This window comes from Garra rufa, chromosome 4 (genome assembly GCF_049309525.1).
Source record: "Garra rufa chromosome 4, GarRuf1.0, whole genome shotgun sequence".
NCBI classification, from domain to species: domain Eukaryota; kingdom Metazoa; phylum Chordata; class Actinopteri; order Cypriniformes; family Cyprinidae; genus Garra; species Garra rufa.
Genome location: NC_133364.1, coordinates 12,299,074 through 12,322,695, shown reverse-complemented (window position 1 = coordinate 12,322,695; position 23,622 = coordinate 12,299,074). Strand labels below are relative to the sequence as shown.

Genomic DNA, 23,622 nt, shown 5'->3' with positions numbered 1-23,622 from the left:
CTATTAGGATGAAAAAAGACATCTGGAGATGTGACTTGAATCTGATACATAAATAATGTGCCCTTGTGTTACTGATTCAGTGTCCGGAGATGTGACGAGTTTACGTTTATTCATTTGACAGATGCTTTTATCTAAAGTAACTTTAGAGTCTATTCAAGATGTACATTTTTATTAATACATGAGTTTCCTAGGGATTAAAACACAGGACGTTAATATTGCAAAGGTCATCCATAACTCCTCAAACTGTATTTTACACATCCCTCTTTTTTTGGCCCACAGGTGAGGCATATATGAGACTGAATAATCTAGAGGAGGCAGGGCATTGGTACAGAGAGTCACTGAAGGCCAAACCCGATCATATTCCTGCCCACCTGACCTATGGGAAACTGCTGTCTATCATGGTGAGTCAAACTGACAAGTGCATTATTTCCCCTTTGTGTTTGTGAGCTTTTCTTCTGTCAAACAGCCATTGTGAATAACATGTGGAAGATAAAACTAAATATACAGTGATGCCTCAAAGTTTGAGACCGCATTGAAAATATGCAATTAAAAAACATATTTGCGATTATCAAACCGATTAATCGCATCTAAAATAAAACTGTGTTTACGTAAGTGCGTATGCTGTGTATATTTATGTGTATATATAAATATACACGGCACACGCACATGTTATGTAGGTACAAAACTTTATTTTGGATGCGATTAATTGCGATTAATCGAATTGACAGCACAAAATTTTAAGCTTTAAACTAATGAATTTATATATATATATATATATATTTATTCCATGGAATGTCTGGATACTGGATTCTGATTGGCTGGCAGGTGTGCAGTAAAACCGTTTAATGCACAGGTAGTTCCAAGTCAGTTTAATCACCGTTCTATATTAATGCGCTGCTTTAATTGATGCACGCAAAAGCACACACACACAGAGAGAGAGAGAGAGAGAGAGAGGTCGGAGATCGCATTGTGCTGCCAAACTTCTTGTCAGCGTTTGCCTGCGATCCTTACTTAAATAGCCTAGATACTAGATAGCTACATTATATTCCTCAGCAACAGGGTGGTAAAACTGCTGTTTTTGAAAGAATTGTTGTTTGTAGAGAGAGACGCACAGCATGCAGGCAGGTAACGTTACGCACACACACAACTGTCCTCTATCTTGCCTTTACACTCTCTCTTGGTCGATCGATAATCTACTGAAACAAATGCTATATTTCATTCAAATAAATGTGATTTTTACCGGACTATTTAATCTCTGAGTCTGATTGGAAGCGGCCAGAATGCTAGAGCTGCGTGCCATAACTGACGAAAATAACCGTCTTTTTTATCCATTCAGTCGAATTTTGCGTTGCAAATATCAATCCTAGTTTTAATTTGTCTATAACCATGGAATAAGCGGGATAATCTACGGCTTGCCGTGCCTTAAAGGATTTAAAATGCACTTCGCGGAGGCAACCACCCTCCGCTTCGCGTCGGGCGGTTATTAGCCTCCACGTCGTGCATTTAAAATCCTTTAACGCACGGCAAACCGTTGATTATCCCTTACATATATATATTAATTTTATTAATATACACAGCACACCCTCATTTTATGTTAATTTTTATCTTGGATGCGATTAATCGTGATTAATCGATTTGAAAGCACTAATTTAAATCTAAAATGAATTAATTATTTTTTTATATTTTTATATTTGTGTTTAGTTAAAATAGAAGCACTTTTACCTGTGGTCTCAGAAAGAGGTTTCTCCTTTATATTGGATGTGATTAATCACGATTAATCGATTTGACAGCACTAATTTAAACCTAAAAGTTATTTATGTATTTCAGTATGAATGTAAAAACCTGAATATGTGTGTATGCTGTGTATATTTATATGTATATGTAAATATACACACCACACATGCATGTTATGTAAACACAAACATTTATTTTGGATGTGATTAATCATGATTAATCGATTTCAAAGCACTAATTTAAACCTAAAAGTTATTTATATGTTTCAGTATGAATGTAAAAAACTGAATATGTGCATATACACAGCACGCGCATGTTATGTAGACACAAAACTTTATTTTGGATGCGATTAATCACGATTAATCGATTTGACAGCACTAATTTAAACCTAAAATTAAATTATTCATTTATTTACATTATATATTTTTTATTATGTTTTTATATTCATGTTTAGGTAAAATAGAAGTATTTTTACTTGTGGTCTCTGGGTTTTTAACATACTGTGGCTATTAAATTTTCAGTATGAATGTATAAACCTAAATTACACATACAGCACATGTTTTTTTTGGATGCCAGTTATCATGATTAATTGATTTGACAGGACTTATTTAAACCTAAAGCTAATTAATTAATTTATTTATTAGCACTTAACATTTATTTAGATGTGAGTAATCATGATTAATCTATTTGACAGCACTTATTTAAACCTAAAATTAATTAATTAATTAATTAATTTATTTATTTATTGGCACTTAACTCTTGGCTTAAGCGTTGCAATTTTATTTATTTATTTATTTATTTTTATTTTTATATTCATGTTCTGCATATTAAACTATAACTCTATAACTCTTAGGGCTCTTAGTGCCAAGGTTTCTTTTAATTGCTTTGTCCTTGAGAGGAACATTGACAGAAAAACATCTCTCAGACATCAACATCAACATGATGATGCCTTTAAAACCTGTCTTTTCCTATTTATATTCCACCCCTTTCACTACCCTCTCTCTGTCTGCGTAAGATATACAGAAACAGTCGCTTGTGATATTTTCCTCTCTGACCACTATGATGTAAATGGAGAGGGGTGATGAAGAAAGGTCGAGCAGCTGCGTCCCCCCCAGGACGTGATATCTCATATCCTCCCTATAATCTGATTTGGGTTTGAATCTCGGCACGGCTGGTCAAGAGTCCAGACTGTTGCCTCAGACCTGTTTGCTCACTTTAAACCCCCCCCCCCCACCGGCCTGTCCACTTAATACACAGAGCTTAAAACCGGTTATTATCCCTCAAGCACCGCGCTTAATGTAATTACTCTCTTACTTTATTGAAAACAGGTTACTGGTGAACTTTTGACCACCTGTTGAGGAAGTGCAGTGTATTCGCTGGGTTACTTTGTGTCAAATGGTCTGAAGTCAGGGCATGTTGTACTTGAAGGATTCAGGCCAGCCTTATATAAGGTGTTTGAACGTTTGTTTTATTGAAAATATGTTCCTAAACAACCTCTAAAGCTAATTTAACGCTTTAGTTGATAGATTAAATCGCAGGTTTAGACTAAAACAATAGCTCGTTTTGTATTTACCCTTTTGGATTCAAATCTGAAGACGTTTAGCGCTTTTTGCAACCTTGACTTTAAGTTTTATAGGCCTATACATTTTTTGAACGCTCTTGGATGTAGTTTTGTGAACCGTAGCCAAGCTTTATCCTCTTATCAAAAGTGTTTGCCACAGAACCGTTTAGTAAAGCAAGTCTAATATAACTTAGTTGCTTATGACAAGAACATTTGCAAAGGTAATACCAACATGGAAGCAATCAGCGCTGAACCATAAAGGAAGTGTACTTTATTAGAAACAAACTTTCCCACACTTTGATAACGACTAGCGTAATACACTACCAGTCAAAAGTTTTTGAACAGTAAGATTTTTAATGTTTTTAAAGAAGTCTCTTCTGCTCCACAAGATTTATTTGATAAAAATTACAGCAATATCAGTAATATTGTGAAATATTTAGCTTTCTATTTGAATTCATTTTAAAATGTTATTTATTCCTGTGATTTCAAAGCGGAACTTTTAGCATCATTACTCCAGTCTTCAGTGTCACATTATCCATTTTTATATTTTTATTTTTTTTAAATAATTTTATTTTTAGGATTCTTTGATAAAATGATAGATCCAAAAGATCAACATTTATCTGAAATAAAAATATTTTGTAACATTATACACGATACCATTCCAGCTTTGAGTCGGTATATATGTTTTGTTTTTTTAATAAATTATAGAAATTATTACTTTTATTTAACAAGGATGCTTTAAATTGATCGAAAGTGATGATAAAGACATTTATAATGTTACAAAAGATTTCTATTTCAGATAAATGCTGTTATTTTGAACTTTATTTTCGTCAAAGAAACCTGAAAAAATTCCGACTCAGCTATTTTCAACATTAAAAATAATTATAATACATGTTTTTGAGCAACAAATCCGAATATTAGAATGATTTCTGATGCATCATGTGACTGGAGTAATGATGCTAAAAATTCAGCTGTGAAATCACAGTAATAAAATTTTAAAATATATTCAAATAGAAAACAGTTATTTTAAAAAGCAAAAATATTTCAAAATTTTACTGTTTTTGCTGTACTTCAAATAAATGCAGGCTTGGTGAGCAGAAGAGACTTCTTTAAAAAAGTGCTTCTATTTTATGTATAAAATGTATATAATGTATATAAAATATTGTTTAAAAATTATAAAAAAATATTTTTTTATAATTTTTAAACAATATTTTATGTATAAAATGTATATAATGTATATAAAATATTGTTTAAAAATTATAAAAATTATAAAAATTATAAAAAAGATAAATTTTCACCATTTATCAACATTTATCTGAAATAAAAAGCTTTTGTAACATTAAACACTATACCATCCAAAAATCTATATATTTTTGTAATTATTATTTTTTAAATTGACCAAAAGTGATTATAAATGTTTTTATTATGTTACAAAAGATTTCTATTTCAGGTAAATGCTGTTCTTTTGAACTTTCTATTTATCAAAGAAATAATAATAAATTATTTTTGAGCAGCAAATCAGAATATTAGAATGATCATGTGACTGGAGTAATGATGCTAAAAATTCAGTTGTGAAATCACAGTAATAAATTACATTTTAAAATAGTAAAATTTTGAAATATTTTTGCTTTTTTTTCTGTTTTTACTGTACTTCAAATAAATGCAGGCTTGGTGAGCAGAAGAGACTTCTTGAGAGAAAAAAAAAAAAAAAAAAAGCTTCTATTTTACCTAAACATTTATATAAAATATTATAAAAATTATAAAAAAAATATCAGCATTTATCTGAAATAAAAAGCCTTTGTAACATTATACACTATACCATTCAAAAATCAATATATTTTTGTATTTATTATTTTTTTAATTAATCAGAAGATAAGACATTTATAATGTTAACAAAGATTTCTATTTCAGGTACATGCTGTTCTTTTGAACTTTTATTTATCAAAGAAATACTAATAAATTATTTTTGAGCAGCAAATCAGAATATTAGAATGATCATGTGACTGGAGTAATGATGCTAAAAATTCAGCTTTGAAATCACAGGAATAATAAATCACATTTTAAAAGATATTCAAATAGAAGACCTCTTTAAAAAACAAAAAATCTTACTGTTCAAAAAACTTTTGACTGATAATGTATATAGGACAATTGTAATATTAAAATGAATAACATTGGGTGCAGGTGTAATTATTTCTTAATTTCTCCACAGGGACAGAAGTCTGAAGCAGAGCATTACTTCCTGAAGGCAATAGAGCTGGATCCTGCAAGAGGAAACTGCTATATGCATTACGGTACAGTCTGATTTGCTTCCCTGCTAATTTGTTTGATAAAGTGCTCAAATGTACTTGGCGTTATTATATCCCAGCATTTATTTATTTTATTTGTGAATAGAATTGATGTAAATAAACGTATTTAGAATTTGTAATTTATTACAATAATTACAATATTTTTATATACTGCTTTTAAATACTAAGGTTCACTATGCTGTCATGTCCTCCTTCGTCCTCCACTCCCTTTCTTTGTCTCTGTGTTTTTGGATGCTTGTTCTGCTTTATCTTCGAATGTTTGACCTGTGGGCTTCTGGCCTGCTGTTTTTGAGTTGTTTTCAATCCTGTGAACTCCTCTGTCTTTCTTTCTGTGTCAGGTCAGTTTCTGTTGGAAGAGTCTCGTCTGGGAGAGGCAGCAGCGATGGCTCAGAAAGCAGCAGAGCTGGACAGTTCAGAGTTTGAGGTGGTGTTCAGTGCAGCTCATATGCTCAGGTGTGTGTCTCAAAAACCTACACAGCTAAATCTGGACCACCCTAGATCACAAAACCAGTCCTAAGGGTCAATTTGTTTGAAATGTATACATCATCTGAAATAAGCTTTCCATTGGTGTATGATTTGTTAAAATAGGATAATACGAAATATTGAGAAAAACGCCTTTAAAGTTGTTCAAGTTAAGTTCTTCGCAATGCATATTACTAATCAAATGTTACATTTAAATATATTTAGTTAGACATTTACAAAATCTTCACGGAACATGATCTTTACTTAATATCCTGATGATTTTTGGCATTAAAAAATCCTTTTGACCATGCAACGTATTTTTGGCAATTGCCATAAATATAGCCATGCTACTTTGGTTTTCTGGTCCAGGGTCACATATTGATTTTAGATCGTCAAATGTTTGTTGTTGTTAATAATAACGACTTAATGTGTGTGTTTGTCCACAGGCAGGCCAGTCTGAATGAGGCAGCTGAAAGGTATTATGGGAAGGCAGCTGATTTAAGACCTGATGTAAGCACCTTCTTAAGCCATTCTTTCATGTTCTTAAAGATTAAAACACTGTCTTCTATCATACTTGTTGCTTATACTGTTTTGGAATGTCATTTTACTATTATTTAAACCTAATTCCCTATCCTGTTTATCTATATCTGTGAATCTGTCTTGATTTCCCAGCATCCAGCAGCTCTGATGAATCTCGGGGCGATCCTCCATCTTAATGGGAAGCTGAAGGAAGCTGAGAGCAACTACCTCCGTGCGCTGCAGCTCAAACCAGACGACCTCATTACTCAGTCCAACCTTCACAAACTCTGGAACGTCATGCAGAAACAGGGTCTACGAGCCTCCGGGACGTGATTTGCTGATGGGACCCCTGCTGATACTTATCATCTGATTCGAGCTGTGTGCTGATTCAGCGCTTATGGAGAGGTATTGGTGGAACTGGTTAAAACTTGAACTAGTCTGGAGGTAGGGAATGAAGATGGAGCCTTTGTGAAAGTCTGCTTTGGACAATAAAGATCCCTGAACGTGTAAAAGAATAGTCAAGTGCACGGACACAGGAGAGATGGTGTTTGCTTGAATCATGCTGGATTGTATTCTTCTGAGAGCACTGACTCACCATTTCAGTGATTTATTTTTCCCCCCCCAACTGAATGACCTTTTCATTGTCTTTATGGAGGAAAATGTTGAAATTTTCATTATGCTGATATTTAATATGTCTCCTCTTAATTTATTGTTGATAAAGGAAAAGTTTGTTGCCTACAGTGGTTGTTAATAGAAGGTAAATTCTCAGTATCTCTCATCACTCAGACCTCAGTCTATTATGAAGCTCTGTTATGTCTAATTTCAGGCTTTTCCCCAAAACATTTTACACAAATAAAATGTCAGTTTGATCAGAAATAAAGTCATTAAGAGTCGTCATTATGAGAAAAAACGGTTAAACAATATGGACAAAGAACAAGACACTTATCAGTTAGTTTCTGCAATAAATGGTTTGCTGCCATCTGTTGGAGAGTAACGCATTGCAGTATAATACGCACATTGCAGCCTGTCCTTAGAATAAATAGTGTTTTGCTGTCATCTTGTGGTTGAGTAACACATTGCTACATTCAACGTACAAGCTCATGTACTTTATAGTTCATGTGTATTGAATGGAAGCGGTTTATTTACATTGATTTGTGTGCCATTTTTTAACAATAATTATTAAAAGTAGCAGTACTAGTAGTAATAATAATAATTATTATTATTATGGTAAAATAGGTAACAGTTACTCAGAAGAACAACAGTTACCTATTTTACCTATTATATTTTGTAATTATTTATAAAGATATATCTATATATAATTATATAATTGTTTTTTATTGTTATTTGTTTTAGTTTCAGTGGTTGAGTTTACTGATTGCAGTCAACACTATAAATTGAGAAAATGGAATAAGATTACTTACTACTTTTCCTGTCATGCTGTAGAATTAATTTACTTGGTGTAAGTTTTTGAATAATTTTAATCAATTTATTTATTTACTGTAAGAGGGCAATATATCAAAAAGTGAGCATTTATCAGTCTCTGGATCTCAGCAGGTGCTGATGCTGTAAATATCCTAAAGTGCTTCCTCTCTCTAAAACCTTTAATGTCTTCTTTATTCTGTGTGACTATTTTTTGCCTCTGGCAGGTGTGTGTGTATCCTCAGTGTGTCTCGATATGCAGGAGGAGGAGTCTTTTTTTTCAGCGCTGACGTTCTTTTGATATATATGGCGAAAATCAGAAATACCTCTTTTGATTTGTCACTGAAGTTCTTTGATCATTTCCTCTGTTTTGTCTAACAAGGTAATGATGAATATGATTGGAAAGTTTTGGGGCTTGTGCCCTTCTCTTTAGGGGGCTGAGAGGAGTCATTTTCTTTAGTGTGTTTGAAGAGCAGACGAGAAAGCTTGAGCTACAGTTAAGCAGGAGATGGAGAGCTGTCTGATGTTCGTATTTTTGTGCTATATTTTAAAACTCATCACCTCTGGTAGGTTTATGCTTCAAGGAGTTAAGAAGGAAAATAATCTCAAATCAGACATGCATATGCAATATTATTGTGCTGCAGTTATATTTTAATGTATTTTCTTTGTTCTTTTTTTATAATCTTATTTATTCTCCTTTTCTGTTTCTTGGTCGGTTATTTATCTATTGCACTAACAGACAGTGTGAATGTAAGGTTGGTTGGTGGTCACAGTCGCTGTGCTGGTAGAGTGGAGGTTCTTCATAGAGATCAGTGGGGAACAGTGTGTGATGATGCCTGGGATATGACTGATGCTGCAGTGGTGTGTAGAGAGCTGGACTGTGGAGAACCTGTAGATGCTCTGGGTGATGCTCATTTTGGACCAGGATCAGGACCAATCTGGATAAGTGTTGTCTTGTGTACTGGATCAGAGTCAACATTAAAAAATTGTATGACACCAGGACGGGATGAACATGACTGTGATCATAGTAAAGATGCTGGAGTCATTTGTTCAGGTGAGCTGTTCCAAATTACTACATCACTGAAGATTGTTCACATAACTAACTAACATAAACTAATTGTGAGCACACACATAAAACGTCTACACCTTTTAGAAACAAATAATAGCATATCTTATCCAGTACTTTTAACAATTTATGCACTCCTCAATGTATAAATGTTTTTTCCCTTCAGAAATGGATTTCAGTTCAAGTGATTCCACACATGTAGATGTAGTTTATTGCACAAAATATGATGTCCTGAAACATTTTTTTAGCAAAATAATTGCAGGACATATAATCATATATTCTTTCAGGAGTCAGACTGATTGGAGGTTCTCGCTGCTCTGGGAGGTTAGAGATACGTCATAATCAGATGTGGATATCAGTGTGTGACGCTGCCTTTGACCAGCAGGATGCAGAGGTTGTGTGTAGAGAGCTGGACTGTGGGCCTCCTGTACAGGTGCTGGGAGCAGCTGCTTTTGGCAAAGGAGACACTCAGATGTGGACACAAGAGATTCAGTGCGGAGGAAATGAATCTCAGATTCACTTCTGTCCAATGTCACTATCACATGAAAACAACTGTTCTCATGACAGTGATGTTGAACTGGTGTGTGCAGGTAGGAATTAATTGCAAGTAAAGTCCTTTTTTACTGGAATGTTGTTTTCTGCCCATTGTCAGTATTTCTTTCTCTCTGTTCTCTGTTCAATATACAGACTATGTGAATGTGAGGTTGGTTGGTGGTAACAGTCGCTGTGCTGGTAGAGTGGAGGTTCTTCATAGAGGTCAGTGGGGAACAGTGTGTGGTCTTGGTTGGGATATGGTTGATGCTGCAGTGGTGTGTAGAGAACTGGACTGTGGAAAACCTGTCGATGCTCTGAGTGATGCTCAGTTTGGATCAGGATCAGGACCAGTCTGGATGTCTCATGTGTTTTGTACTGGATCAGAACCTACACTAAAGAACTGTCGGAGATTAGGACAGGGTAGAAAAAGCTGTGGTCTTACTGAAGATGTTGGAGTCATCTGCGCAGGTAACATTTTAAACCTGTTTTAAAACCTATCCTTATGATGAACCACCTAGCCTAAATCAACCTCCCCATTAAAGGTCCCATATTGTACACATTTCTGGAGGTTTATTTTAGTTGTTGATGTCCTTAAGAATATATATTTGCAGTATAAGTGCCAAAATCCATCTCAATATATTTTTACAGCTCCTTTTTTAGGAGCTATGTCAAAAACAGGTAGATTTTGGACCATCTAATTAATATTCATGAGCCTCTCTTCTGACTGGCCTGTTGTTTTATGAGTGACGCACAGTCAGGCCAATCACAGGTAACTACGGTCATGTATGCTGTAAGCGAGCCCAGAGCCATAGAGAAAGCCTAGCCTGCTGATACTCAACAGCAGGGGTCCCCAAACTTTTTTCTGAGAGGGCCACATAATTTTCTTTTCTTTAATGGGGGCCCAGTCGGTTTATAAAAGAAAATACCATGGGCTGGACTGACTACTATTTATTTATTTTATTTATTATTTATTTTATGATTTTACCTGTATTTATTCTACCTTTTAATGCTAGAATAGTTTATTTTGTTATGCACCACACAGAAAAAGGATTATTTCTTTTCAAAAGATATACAGGTGCATCTCAATAAATTAGAAAGTTCATATATTTCAGTAACTGTGTATTAAATAAATTGAATGCACACAGACTGAAGTAGTTTAAGTCTTTGGTTCTTTTAATTGTGATGATCTGGCTCACATAAAAAAAAAAACACCAATTCACTCTCAAAAAATTAGAATATGGTGACATATCAGCTAATCAACTCAAAACGTCTGCAAAGGTTTCCTGAGCCGTCAAAATGGTCTCCCAGTTTGGTTCACTAGGCTACACAATCATGGGGAAGACTGCTGATCTGACAGTTGTCCATAAGACAAGCACTGACACCCTTCACAAGGAGGGTAAGCCACAAACATTGTTTAGCCAAAGAACCTGGCATTTCAGATTGCTGTATCCTAGCATGTTAACAGAAAGTTGAGTGGAAGGAAAAAGTGTAGAAGAAAAAGATGCACAACCAACCAAGAGAACCGTAGCCTTGAGAGGCTTGTCAAGCAAAATCGATTTAAGAATCCACTGTTTTTTTTTAATCACACGTCAAACTCTGCCTTCATCATTTTCAGCGCTTTCACAGACTTTTCACCTGGGAATGGGGCCACTGGTTTCTCAGCTGAAAAACTTTGGATAACTGGGAGATAAGTGAAGTCTTGCTTTTGCACCTGTCCCACAAGCAGTGCTAGTTTCACCTCAAATGCTATTGAGTCATTTTGGCTCGCGCATCACCTGTTCGATTGCGATGACACATTATGTTGAATGTTAATAACTAAAATTAAACGAAAATTAACTAACAAATTTTAGTTTGAAAGCCAACCTTTATTATCAAGATACAAGTAAATCATATTTAAAAATTTTCCTTTTAATTTTTCACTTTCAAAATATGTCTCTGGCATTGTTCAGAGGGCCGGTCCAAATGTGGGGGCGGGCCGCATTCGGCCCCCGGGCCTTAGTTTGGGGACCCCTGCTCAACAGGATATTTCAGAATGATCATTAATGTTTTTTCTTTTTCAAACACCGAATGCAGTAAGCTACATAACTGTTGCTTTAGTAAAGCCCCTTTCACAATGCGCGCTGATTCTGGAAAATTACGGGAACAAGCGCTGTGTGAACAAAAGCCAGAAGCATAAAGGCAGTGTTGTAGTGATGATGCACGTTATCATGCGACTTTTCACGACAAAAAAATACGTGCAAAGTGGAATGAAGCGGCGATCGGCCAGAGCCAGCTCCTCACTATCAGCGCTGAAGCACAGTTTGTTCAGGTTAGTTTCAGTTTAGTGAAACGTTCGCGTTGCATTACATCTCACATCCAAACGTCACATGTCTTTATGGGTTGTGTAAGTGACTGAAACTGCAATTCATCGACTGGCCGCTTGAGGCTGGCTGCAAAAGGGAGTCAATCACATTGACACTCCATGTTAAAATGCCCAACTTTACAGCAGAAAAAAGTATGTTTACAGCCTGGTTCAAAAAATGGTTTTGGTATAGCTAGTTTTGCCCTTCATGTCAACTGTGAGGGGGGTGAATTTTTTTTTCATCGGTTTAAGTTATATTAAGCCTTAAAGTTCAGCATAATTAAGGGCGTGGCCACTTGAGTGACAGGGGAATTGCCGCTGCTGTCACCACTGTCGCTCTAGGCGGGCGTGGTTTCAGCAACCAGCTCCACCCACATCCCGCCTTTTTGCCCATTTTTCATTATCCGGGAGTGACGCACGATGACGCGATTCCAAGATGGCGACGGCCGAATCCCGCCCACTATGAGCTTCAAATTAGCGCTTCAGAATCCTACGGGTGACGTCACGGATACTATGTCAATATTTTTTACAGTCTATGGTTGTGTGTAAAGCACGCACAGATTCCGGAATACAACTGTGAATGAACCAAATCAAACAATTCCGGAACAAATCGTGGGACACATTATCCGTGTATTTACCGGAATCGCTGTGTGAAAGAGGCTGAAGTTGACGTGCCACTGGTCTCTTATATTCACGTTGTTCTGAAGCCTGTGTAATGATCGTAGCTTGACATCTATCGACTGAACAGGGTTTTCTCGACTTGTTTTCGTGTTGTTGTTGCTCAATAATGAAATGGATGCGTTGTTGTCTGGGTTTGACAAAAGGAGGGTGGGACGGTGGATGGTGCTGGGGTGGTGACTGAAGGCGGTGACTTGAGTAGATCGGACGTCACATTGTTACGGAAGTCACAGCGGCTCGTGAAAATGAACAGCTAAGTTACTTTAAGCAGGCTGTGTGCAGTTTACTGTGGATTGACTGTTTTGAAACTCATATGGTAGTTACTTAGCCCCTAGACCTTAGTTATCATGAAAAAAGCCAGGAAATTTCGATTTTGACAATATGGGACCTTTAATATTATTTATAGTTTTATTTAAATGCTGTTTAACTGTTTGTTTGTTTGTTTGTTTGTTTTTTAATTGGTATACTTTAATTATGTATAAGGCATGATATTTGTAAAGAATGCATATTGGCTTATAAACAATGACAAAAATTGTTATTTGAAAATATACCAGATTTGTTTTTGTTAATTGGAAAACTAATATTCAGGTCATATATAAGCAAAGCACCTTATTTAATATGGCACTGATAATTTCTACATATACATTTTAAACAGCAATTTGTATAAATGATTAATGTATCATGTTGAACATGCCTGATTAAAATGAGTAATACTATATTTTTTCAATGACACCATCTTAAATCAATAAATGTTTTAAAATAATGTTATACCCAATGCATTAACATGATATTAACAAACTGAACCATATTAAGTGTTACCAATGTTTTTTCTTTCTTTGTTCAGGTGTCAGGCTGGTTGGAGGTTCTCGCTGCTCTGGGAGGTTAGAGATACGTCATGATCAGACGTGGATGTCAGTGTGTGATGCTGCCTTTGACCAGCAGGATGCAGAGGTTGTGTGTAGAGAGCTGGACTGTGGGGCTCCTGTACAGGTGCTGGGAGCAGCTGCTTTTGGCAAAGGAGGCACTCAGATTTGGACACAAGAGATTCAGTGCGGAGGAAATGAACACCAGATTCACTTCTGTGCAAAATCACTATCACATGAAAACAACTGTTCACATGACAATGATGTTGAAGTGATGTGTGCAGGTTGGAATTAAAGCGATTTTTAAAATGTAGAATTTCTTTTGATTTTAAGTGATTTTGCCATTTCACCTTGACATTTCCTTTCTTGCTATCCTTCACTTTTTCTATATGGTTTATTCTCATTCATTATACAGGCCACGCAAATGTGAGGTTGGTTGGTGGTCACAGTCGCTGTGCTGGAAGGGCGGAGGTTCTTCACAGAGGTCAGTGGGGAACGGTTTGTGATCTTGGTTGGGATTTGGCTGATGCTGCAGTGGTGTGTAGAGAGCTGGACTGTGGAGAACCGGTAGATGCTCTAGGTGCTGCTCACTTTGGACCAGGATCAGGACCAATTTGGATGGGTTTGGTCTTGTGTACTGGATCAGAGTCCACACTGAAGAACTGCGAGTCAGCAGGATGGGGTCAACATCAATGTGATCATAGTAAAGATGCTGGAGTCAATTGTTCAGGTGAATGAGACTGATCTTTAAAGCATTTTTTCACTATACATTCTTGCCACTGTTGCATGCACTATAGCTAAAAAAAAACTGTGCCTTGTTTATTAACCTTCTATTATCAAATTAAAACAGGAACGTTCCAAAACAGAACTTAAATATGTCATTGTGTTATTACCTGCACAAACACAAACACTATTTTTTTCTTTGTAACAATAATTTATTACATAAATTAAGACTGTAAATTCAAGTCTATATAAAATATATATTTGCAGTGACTAATTATCTTTTGATGTCACACCTGACAACCTGTCACAGCACTAGTGTTTTGTGGCTCGTGGGGAAACATTGCAATGCCAATAGAATAATTCAGGTCCCTGTGGTCCATTGCATACTCCACAAAACAACTCATGGTTCAACTTGCTGTGCATATTGTTTAGTAGACATTTTGTGTGTGTGTGTGTGTGTGTGTGTTCCTTGGAAGGGCACAACTGATTAGTGATTTTGTTCATTGACTTGAATGTCATATGTTTTGGTATAAAATGTAATCCGAATGTGATATTCCTTTTACCTTTTTTTAAGAAATTGACAATTTCATTAAATTCTAAAAATAAATTTAAATGTTGTGAGTATCACATATTGCATTACATTGCGTATTACACTTAAACCTGACACTCTGAATAAATCTGTTTTGTACGTTTTTATTTTTTGGTGTAAATCTGAACAGATCATAATCATTCCAGACTTATTAATGGACCTCACCTGTGCTCTGGGAGATTGGAGATATATCATGATCAAAATTGGATGTCAGTGTGTGACACTGCCTTTGACCAGCAGGATGCAGAGGTTGTGTGTAGAGAGCTGGACTGTGGGGCTCCTGTACAGGTGCTGGGAGCAGCTGCTTTTGGAAAAGGATACGGTCAGATGTGGACACAAGATATTCAGTGCAGAGGAAATGAGTCTCAGTTTCATATGTGTCCAACATCACTAACTGTCAAAAACAACCGTTCTCACGACAATGCTGTGGGAGTGGTGTGTTCTGGTTGAGTATAAATATTTTCCATATTTTGTGTGTGTATGAGGATATATAATGCACTTTTTTTGTTTTGTTTTGTTAATTGCGTAGAAATATACTTTATATATTTATAGATTTCAATCACTGAATTGTAATAACTTCATAGTCATGCAGACATGTACAGTGAAACATACACAAGTGCTATCTAGGCAGAATAGTTATTAGTTATTAAAATTGGCAAACCTGACTGAATAATGTGCTAGCTAATTACACAAGATTACAAGCATAATTAGTTACTGTAATATTGCAAGGTTTGTATTTTTTAAAAGTAACAGCTTAGCATTGTTCTTTTAAAGCATTAATATTTTTTACTGCTCCGTTTACTTTCTTCTCTTGCTTTACACTGTTTAAATAACCTTCCATGTCCAGGTTACACAGATCTCAGGCTGGTAAACGGCCCAGACTCCTGTTCTGGTCGAGTTGAACGTCAGTATCTCAGTAAATGGGGCACAGTGTGTGATGCATGCTGGGATATGAGAGCTGCCAGTGTCCTCTGTAGACAGCTGAATTGTGGGATTGCTGTGTCTGTTGTGGGATCAGACTGGTTTGGAGAGGGAGGTGGTGAAATCTGGGCTGATGTGTTTGATTGTGATGGGAATGAAACAAAACTCTCAGAATGTTCCATCTCTTCATGGAGTCGAGCTGAATGTTCTCATAGACGAGATGTTGGAGTCATCTGCTCTAGTGAGTCTACATTAGTGCAAGATCTTCTTATTATTTTGTAAAAGGTATTACTGATGTAAAACAAATTCTCAATGATGCAATTTTTAATAAAAAAAAAAAAAAAAAAATCTCTTAATTCCAGATTCTTCTCTGGCTCTTCATGATGGTCTGGTGCGGTTGTCTGGAGAGAGACAGTGTGAGGGGGAGGTGGAAGTTTTCATTAATCAGGTCTGGAGGAGAGTTCTGCTGGACTCCTGGAGTCTCACTGAATCCTCTGTGGTCTGCAGACAGCTGGGCTGTGGCTCTGTGCTGAACTTCTATGGCTCCTCTTCATCCAGTCCTGAACACAGTCATGAGTGTGTGACAGGCTTTCAGTGCTCTGGAAGTGAAGCTCATCTGGGGAACTGCAGCTCTCCACAAACTCTCAACTGCAGCTCCACACAACAGCTGTCAATCACCTGCCTTGGTGAGAACAACAACATCTGGGCAGATTCTTCAGCTATTAGTGATCAATAATATGTTTTTCTGTCTCTAAATATCAGATCATGGGTCCATCAGGCTGGTGGGTTCTGGTGGAGACTGTGCAGGGAGGCTGGAGGTTTTTCACAGCGGCTCATGGGGGACAGTGTGTGATGACTCCTGGGATATTAAAGATGCCCATGTGGTGTGCAGACAGCTGCAGTGTGGAGTGGCCCTCAGTAACCAGCAGGTACCAGCCTGGTTTGGTCCTGGTTCTGGACCCATATGGCTGGATGAGGTGGAGTGTGAGGGGAATGAGACGTCCCTGTGGAGCTGCTCTTCTCCAGGCTGGGGAAAACATGACTGTCAACACAAGGAGGATGTAGGAGTCATGTGCTCAGGTAAAGAATTTTTAAATAAATCAGATATTTTACCCATATGTAACATCCAGTGTTTGAAATTAACAGGGTTGGATGAGAGCTGAGGTTGATTCTTATTCTTTTCTATCTAGAGTTTAAAGAGATCAGGTTAACTGAAGGCTGTGAAGGGAATGTGGAGGTTTTCTACAATGGGTCCTGGGGAAATTTATGTTACAACAAGATGGACAGAGACACCGCGAGTCTGATCTGTCAAGAGCTGAACTGTGGAAGATCTGGCAGTGAACCCAGTAATTCAGACGGACTGAAGCCTTACAATTGGCTTGATAACCTTAAGTGTCGACAACATGACTCCACTTTATGGCAGTGTCCATCTTCACCATGGGAACAGAAGAACTGTGATAATGAAGTGGCCAAAATCACCTGCTCACGTAAGATAATATTTAAGATGGTTTGAAATGATCATTTATGTTTAAAATATGGCTATTTAATGTCTTTTAATGATTTATAATGTTCTGTTCAGAAGTGAATACTTTAACATATGTTTTTATCTCAGAGAAGGAAAGTCTTGAGTCTCCTCGGAGTTATCTGATGTGCTCTACTTCAACTTCACACTGGAGACCATGTTCAAGTAAGTTTGTTATATGCTTGTTTTATTTTTCATTCATCCTAAAGGTTTATCTGCTGTCTAAAATAGTATCTATTTGCACCAACACTGAATGTTTTACTCCAAATTTAAAATTAACCACAGCATTGAAGGCCTGTAGCTCTGGTTTTAGTGTGTTTTTTTGTAATTGTTATGTTGAAGCTGACAGAGAAAACTGATGTGTGTTTTAGATCATATTCCTCTCAGACTGAGAGGAGGGGAGGGCCGGTGCTCTGGGAGGCTGGAAGTGTATCATAACGCTGTGTGGGGCTCAGTCTGTGATGATCAGTGGGACATCAGCGATGCTCAGGTGGTCTGCAGGCAGCTGGGTTGTGGAGCAGCACTGAGGGCTGATGGGAATTCAGTCTTTGGTGCTGGTGAAGGTGTTGTTTGGCTGAACAGAGTCGAGTGCAGAGGGAATGAGATTCACCTGTGGGACTGTCCTCTCTCCCTGAAAAAACACACTGACTGCTCCCATAAAGAGCACGCTGGACTCACCTGTGCAGGTCACAACAAAACACTATGGAATACAATTTATTTTACTATTTTAGAGCTAATAATATATGTATATTTAGATCAATAATTTAACATGTTTTGGCAGATTTGCCAGATTTGTCAGTGTCCACTACTTCTGCCACAACAACATCAGCGTCTCCTCCAGCTTCTCCTTCAGTTTCTCCTCCAGTGCGCTCAACATCAGTCGCTCCTCCACAAACTCCTCCAGCAGCGTCTCTCTCTGTCCCCCCAGTGCTTGTGATTGTACTGGGAGTTGTGCTCTTCCTGCTCTTAGTGCCACTGCTTATACTGATTCAGCAGAACAGAGTGATGAGGAGAGGTAGGAGAGATCCAGAGACTGTCATATTGTGTCTTATTCAGTGTGTGATCAGTCATGTGTTGTGAACTGACAGCAGGTTTGTCTGTCTACACTCACAGCTCTCTCTAAGAGGAGACACAGGACGACGACTGAGGCCGTTTATGAGGAGATTCAGCACAAGCCCACTAACAGACAAAGTCTCTTCACTCAGAAGGGTGAGACATGACATGAGCCATGACTCTGATTTAAAGACCTATTATGCCCATTTTGCAAGATGTAAAGTAAGTTTCAGATGTCCCCAGAGTGTGTATGTGAAGTTTTACCTCAACCCACCCCCCACAGATTTTATAGGCAAAAACAAAACAGGACTATGCCAGAAAATGTTAGTCGTGAGCTAATGATTTGTAATTATAATTATGAATAATTGCCACAAAGATATATGATTTTTGGCACTGACAAATCTTTTTTAGCGTTGAGATGACATGCACATAGGGAGAAATCTGGAATTGCTTGTTCAGTCTTTTTGATTTACTGGGATTATAGAAAAAATAGTAGGTGAGTTTTTACCATTATATGCTGGTTATTTTCACACAGCTGTGTCCAAACACCTTATGAAAGTTAATCTTGCATAATAGGTCCTCTTTAATATGATTAATCAGAGAGTCTTTCAATAGTTAAAGTCTATCTATTGTTAGTCCTGTTGAACCTCCTGCCCCTGTCTCTGAAATCCTTTTGCTGATCTTGCAGTATGTTTTTGTCTTGTAAACTGGTCTTATCATTCATTTTTTTGTATGGTAATGACCTCATGACCAGCAAGAGCATTTTTTTCTTTAAAAACTATTTGCTTTGATGCAGAAGAGATGGTGAATGAAATCACACCGGAATACTATGACGATGTCGTCACTGATGGACTGAAACCAGATTATGAGACAGGTGCAGTTCTGTAGTTGAAATTCTGTGGGCTAGATTTACTAAACATATACATTAAATTGAGAAAATATACATTCAGGTTTTTGTTTAATTTTTAGAAGACACACCTGAGAGCTATGATGATGTTATAACCCTTGGACACAACTCTGTTATTAAAGGTTAAAAATTATTTTTAAAGACATTTTCTAACACAAACCTTTTAAAGTAATGCTCACTATCAATAACATTTGATGACTTTAAACTTTGTTCTGTCTATTTGTATGTAGTGGACACACCAGAGCATTATGATGATGTGATCATTAATGGACAGGACTCTAAAGGTGTAACAGGTGAGTCACACAGAACAAGATTTTGCTTCTGTGAAATATTGAACGTGTTTATACCATTATTAAGTTATTATGGCTTTATCAGGTTTAATCTAATAGTCTCAGACAATCATGAGGAGAAAGGGTTACATATTGCAATGTAAGGATTTATTTCACATGTATTTTAGAGGGAGATCAGGAGGAGTATGATGATGTGAAAAACAGCGATGAAGATGAGAGAAACCTGTTGGGTACATTTTTGTCTCCTTTTTGCCTTTATTAAATAATTATTTGCTTAAATGTATTTCTCAGTTATAATATTAAATACAGCATTTAAGTTGATATTTGCTTTGTTTTTTCAAAACAGACTATGATGATGTGGGGGGAGGAGTCACAAAATGAGGGCGGGACTGAATGTAGCGACCATCACTGCTTTGGTTCCTGAAATCACAATTTTAACAGCTTCTTCAAAGTTCACATGCTTGTATTTTGTAAAAGAAAAAAAAAAAAAGTTGCTTTGCACAAGCTTGAAATTGCTCTAGGACCAATTATTCACTTCTCTTTTTGTTTTGTTTCCCCCCCCCCCCTTTAACATTCACATTTAACTGTCATTTAAAAAAACACATGGTAAAGTGAATAAACCCGTGTTAATGTAATTTTATTTCCTAATAAACATTAATTCTGTGCTCTAACCCCCACTTGAAGTTAGAGCCAATATGTTATGCCTTATATAATTATTAAAACAAATAAAGAAAAAAAAAATTGGCATTTGTTTACTTAAACATTTATTTATTTTTTTATAAGCTTTATTCATTTATGGATTGTTTAGGAATGAAACCATTATACTGTAACCAACAGGATACGTGCTGTGAAGGATAGAAGTACAGAAGTGTGCTCAAAAAATCTGTACTGTTGTTTAACAACATACTGGTTGTTCATCTGATTAAATAAAATAAATGTCTTAAATAATGCAGATTTCACAACTCACAATTTAGAAAATTGTGAGTTGTGAAATCTGCATTATTTAGGACATTTATATACAGTACAGTGTGTGCCATTGTAAAGACTGTACGTCTGCCTCTCACAGTCTTGCTGTCATCCACTTTAAGTGAACTTTAATTTAACATGCCGGCTAGCCTGACTAAGGTTTATAAATGTACCCTTTGCTATCATTGATATTCCACTATCCTGTAAGGTCAATTTTGTGGCAAAGAAATTGAGAAAAAGGCATCTTGTTACCTTTGGTGGTCAGTGTGTGAGTAAATGTATGTTTTTTTTTTCACTTTTGTTTGTCTACTGATGTAACGCTGTAAATTAGTATTATATAGTAGTAATAAATTATTTGCCAAGTTATCACTGAAGCCATCTCACGTCTTGTAGATCATTAAACCATTACACTGCCTTAAACATCCATCTGAAATCAGTTTTGTTCGGTATTATGTGTAAATGTATGCAAACCTATTGCCTGATAGGGCAGTCAGACAAAAAAAAAAAAAACTCAGCTGCCTTTCAAATGCAGAAAGTTATTATCAGAACTGTGGAAGACCTGGTGTTAAATCAGCTCATGACTGGAAGTAAAACATTTACTACACTTGCTCAAGTTTGTGGCACTGACACATTCATAATTAAATCATTAACAGTACTGTTATATTGTGGTGGGATTAAACTGGTCCTAAAAATGAAAGAAAAGTGGTTTTAAATCTAAATAAAATATAAAACCACCTTATTTATGAATCTGATAATTGTAAATAATCTCTTTGTTTACTCAAATGGTAAAAGTGATGACCGCATATAATACTGATGATATCATCACAACTGGACAACACATTTATGTAATAATATAATCATGCACTTAGTTAAGCTTGTTTTGACTACTGGGGTTAAAAGGATTTTTTTGGTGTAGATGACACACTTGAGATCTATAATGTTATCACCCAAACTGGATGTATTACCAATACTTTTTTTTTTTTTTTTTTCAGATTTATATATCTTCTAAACAAGAACTCGTTATGATAATAAAATGTTTTCATTAGCATATTAGCATATGTATACTTTTTTTTGCTTTATAGATGGTAGCAACACATCACAGAACACTGAAAAACATCTGTTGATATGTATATGTTCATCTAGTAGTACTAATACAGTATAGTGATTGTAGCCTATATTACCACAATAATATTAAAATAATATTAATATTATTCGTCATTAATAATAACCCTATTCAACATAAATTACAGGTTATAGTAATTGTGTTTATCCACAGACAGGCCAGTTTGAATGAAGCCGTATTTTTTTTAAATACCTAACTATTTAACCCAGCGGCGTTGCTAGACCCTTTTTACTGGGTCATGTGCCCCAGCAAAAATATGCTGTGCCCCAGTAAAATCTCAAATTTGAGTTATAATTTACATTGATAATCCCAAAATGAAGACATTAAACTACATGTAAGAACTGAATTAACGAGTAATAGGGGCCTGTTCCCCAATAGAGCTTTAGGTCTAGCAACTCCCCTGATTTAACCTAGTTCTGTATTTATTTCTTGCTTTCCCGGGTATCCAGCAGTTCTGATGAGCCTGTGTGTTGTATATTTGCTGTAGCAAATAAAAGCGGTGTATTTGCAGTAGGGCATTGATTTATGTGATTTTGCCATTTTTCTAACATAATAAGAATGTGCAATAGTAAAATATATAATAATAATAATAATAATAATAATAATAATAATAATAATAATAATAATAATAATAATAATAATAAAGCCAAAATAGGTAACAGGGTTGTTAATGTATCCTACATTTGGGAGTTTGGGAATTATATTTTGTGTTCAATTATAAAGATATATATCAATATGTACTTCAATTCAATGTGTACATTATTGGCATGACAATTGACACAATGTATTGCCAAAGCATAGCGTTTTCATTAAATGTAGAATAGATATATATGCAAAAAAATAAAAAATAAATAATAATTTACATATACATTTAATATGTAGAACAAATAATTAACATTGTAGAATTCTATAAACAATTTAAAATTCAATGTGGGGTGGGTGCATCACTGATTTGTTGACTCCTCCCTCTTTTTTTGTGACAGGCATCCATGTATCTTGCTGCTACTAAGATACAATCTTGTTTATCACCTCATAACTATTAAAGTTGCTTTTTCTTGTTTAACATTAAGTCAGGGCAAAGAACTTCAAATTTTGGATAAATTTTATTTCTAATGTCTTGATAGTAAGGACAGCTGGTGAGGAAGTGTTGCTCTGTCACCTATATATATTTCAAATAAATAGTTATTTGTTAAACAGGGTTCAATGGTTGAGCCTAATGATTGCAGTCAACACTACAATTTGTGAAAATTTAATAATATTACTTATTTGTTTTCCTGTTATTGTTATTTGCTGGGTGTCCCAATTTTTAAGGAATTGTAATTTATTTAAATTAAGAGAGAAATAAATGTTTAAAGTGAGCCTTTATCAGTCTCTGTATCTCAGCAGGTGTTGATGCTGTTAATATCCTGGAGGGCTTCCTCTCTCTAAAAACGTTAATGTCTCTTGTATGATGTGTTACTATTTTTGCCTCTGCGCACACGATCAGTGAAGTGTCTCTTTACGCTAGAGGAGTCGCCCTGCTCATCAGCGCTGGCACTTTATTGATATATATGGAAAAAATAAAAATGCTGCTTTCTGATTTGTCACTGATTGTGTTTGATGTTTTCCTCTGTTGTGTCTAATAAGGTAACAGTGAGTGTCATTGGCAGCTCTGAGTCTCTCTCTCTCTCTCTTTAGGGGGCTGACAGGAGCCAGTTTCTTCAGTGTTTTTGAGGGAGCAGAGGACATACTTTTGCTGCGTTCAGAGCTGATGAAATAGCTTGTTGATGATGAGGGGATGTCTGATGCTCATGTTTCTGTGCTATATGGTCAAATTCATCACTGCTGGTAGGTTTAAACTTTAGAATAGTTCATTCATGTGCAATAATATCTTGCTGTAGCTGACTAATGTGTAACTATATTATCTATATTTTGTGCATTTTTATTAATATGTCTTGCTATTCTTTTGTTCCAATCTTATGTATTACATCTTTCTCTTGGTCTGTTATTCATCTGTTGCACTAATAGACACTGTAAATGTGAGGTTGGTTGGTGGTCACAGTCGC

The 23,622-nt window shown here is 36.0% G+C and overlaps 3 protein-coding genes and 1 long non-coding RNA gene across 4 annotated transcripts in view; all 4 read left to right on the top strand.

Annotated features, from left to right (window-relative positions):
- Positions 1 to 7,446, top strand: part of tmtc2a (transmembrane O-mannosyltransferase targeting cadherins 2a) — a 48,193-nt gene extending 40,747 nt beyond the window's left edge. Inside the window, exons 8-12 of the mRNA XM_073838656.1 lie at positions 280 to 401; positions 5,505 to 5,586; positions 5,940 to 6,054; positions 6,510 to 6,573; positions 6,736 to 7,446. Coding sequence (XP_073694757.1) covers positions 280 to 401; positions 5,505 to 5,586; positions 5,940 to 6,054; positions 6,510 to 6,573; positions 6,736 to 6,915 — 563 coding nt within the window. The 3' untranslated portion in view covers positions 6,916 to 7,446. The remainder of the gene's footprint in view (positions 1 to 279; positions 402 to 5,504; positions 5,587 to 5,939; positions 6,055 to 6,509; positions 6,574 to 6,735) is intronic.
- Positions 7,447 to 8,509: 1,063 nt separating this feature from the next.
- Positions 8,510 to 14,221, top strand: LOC141332774 (antigen WC1.1-like). The gene is made up of 6 exons (XM_073837735.1): positions 8,510 to 8,567; positions 8,741 to 9,055; positions 9,355 to 9,657; positions 9,755 to 10,069; positions 13,465 to 13,767; positions 13,899 to 14,221. The coding sequence occupies exons 1-6, from the start codon at positions 8,510 to 8,512 to the stop codon at positions 14,219 to 14,221; spliced, it is 1,617 nt and encodes a 538-aa protein (XP_073693836.1).
- A 781-nt stretch (positions 14,222 to 15,002) lies between these two features.
- Positions 15,003 to 18,458, top strand: LOC141332773 (scavenger receptor cysteine-rich type 1 protein M130-like). Its single transcript, XM_073837734.1, has 8 exons — positions 15,003 to 15,240; positions 15,643 to 15,957; positions 16,079 to 16,402; positions 16,479 to 16,796; positions 16,907 to 17,203; positions 17,610 to 17,924; positions 18,020 to 18,253; positions 18,352 to 18,458. Exons 1-8 carry the CDS (start codon positions 15,003 to 15,005, stop codon positions 18,456 to 18,458), a joined length of 2,148 nt encoding a protein of 715 aa, XP_073693835.1.
- Positions 18,459 to 18,581: 123 nt separating this feature from the next.
- On the top strand, positions 18,582 to 20,769 carry LOC141333607 (uncharacterized). Its single transcript, XR_012355402.1, has 3 exons — positions 18,582 to 19,491; positions 19,656 to 19,718; positions 19,835 to 20,769. It is a non-coding gene; the product is annotated as an uncharacterized lncRNA (long non-coding RNA).
- Positions 20,770 to 23,622: the final 2,853 nt, after the last annotated feature.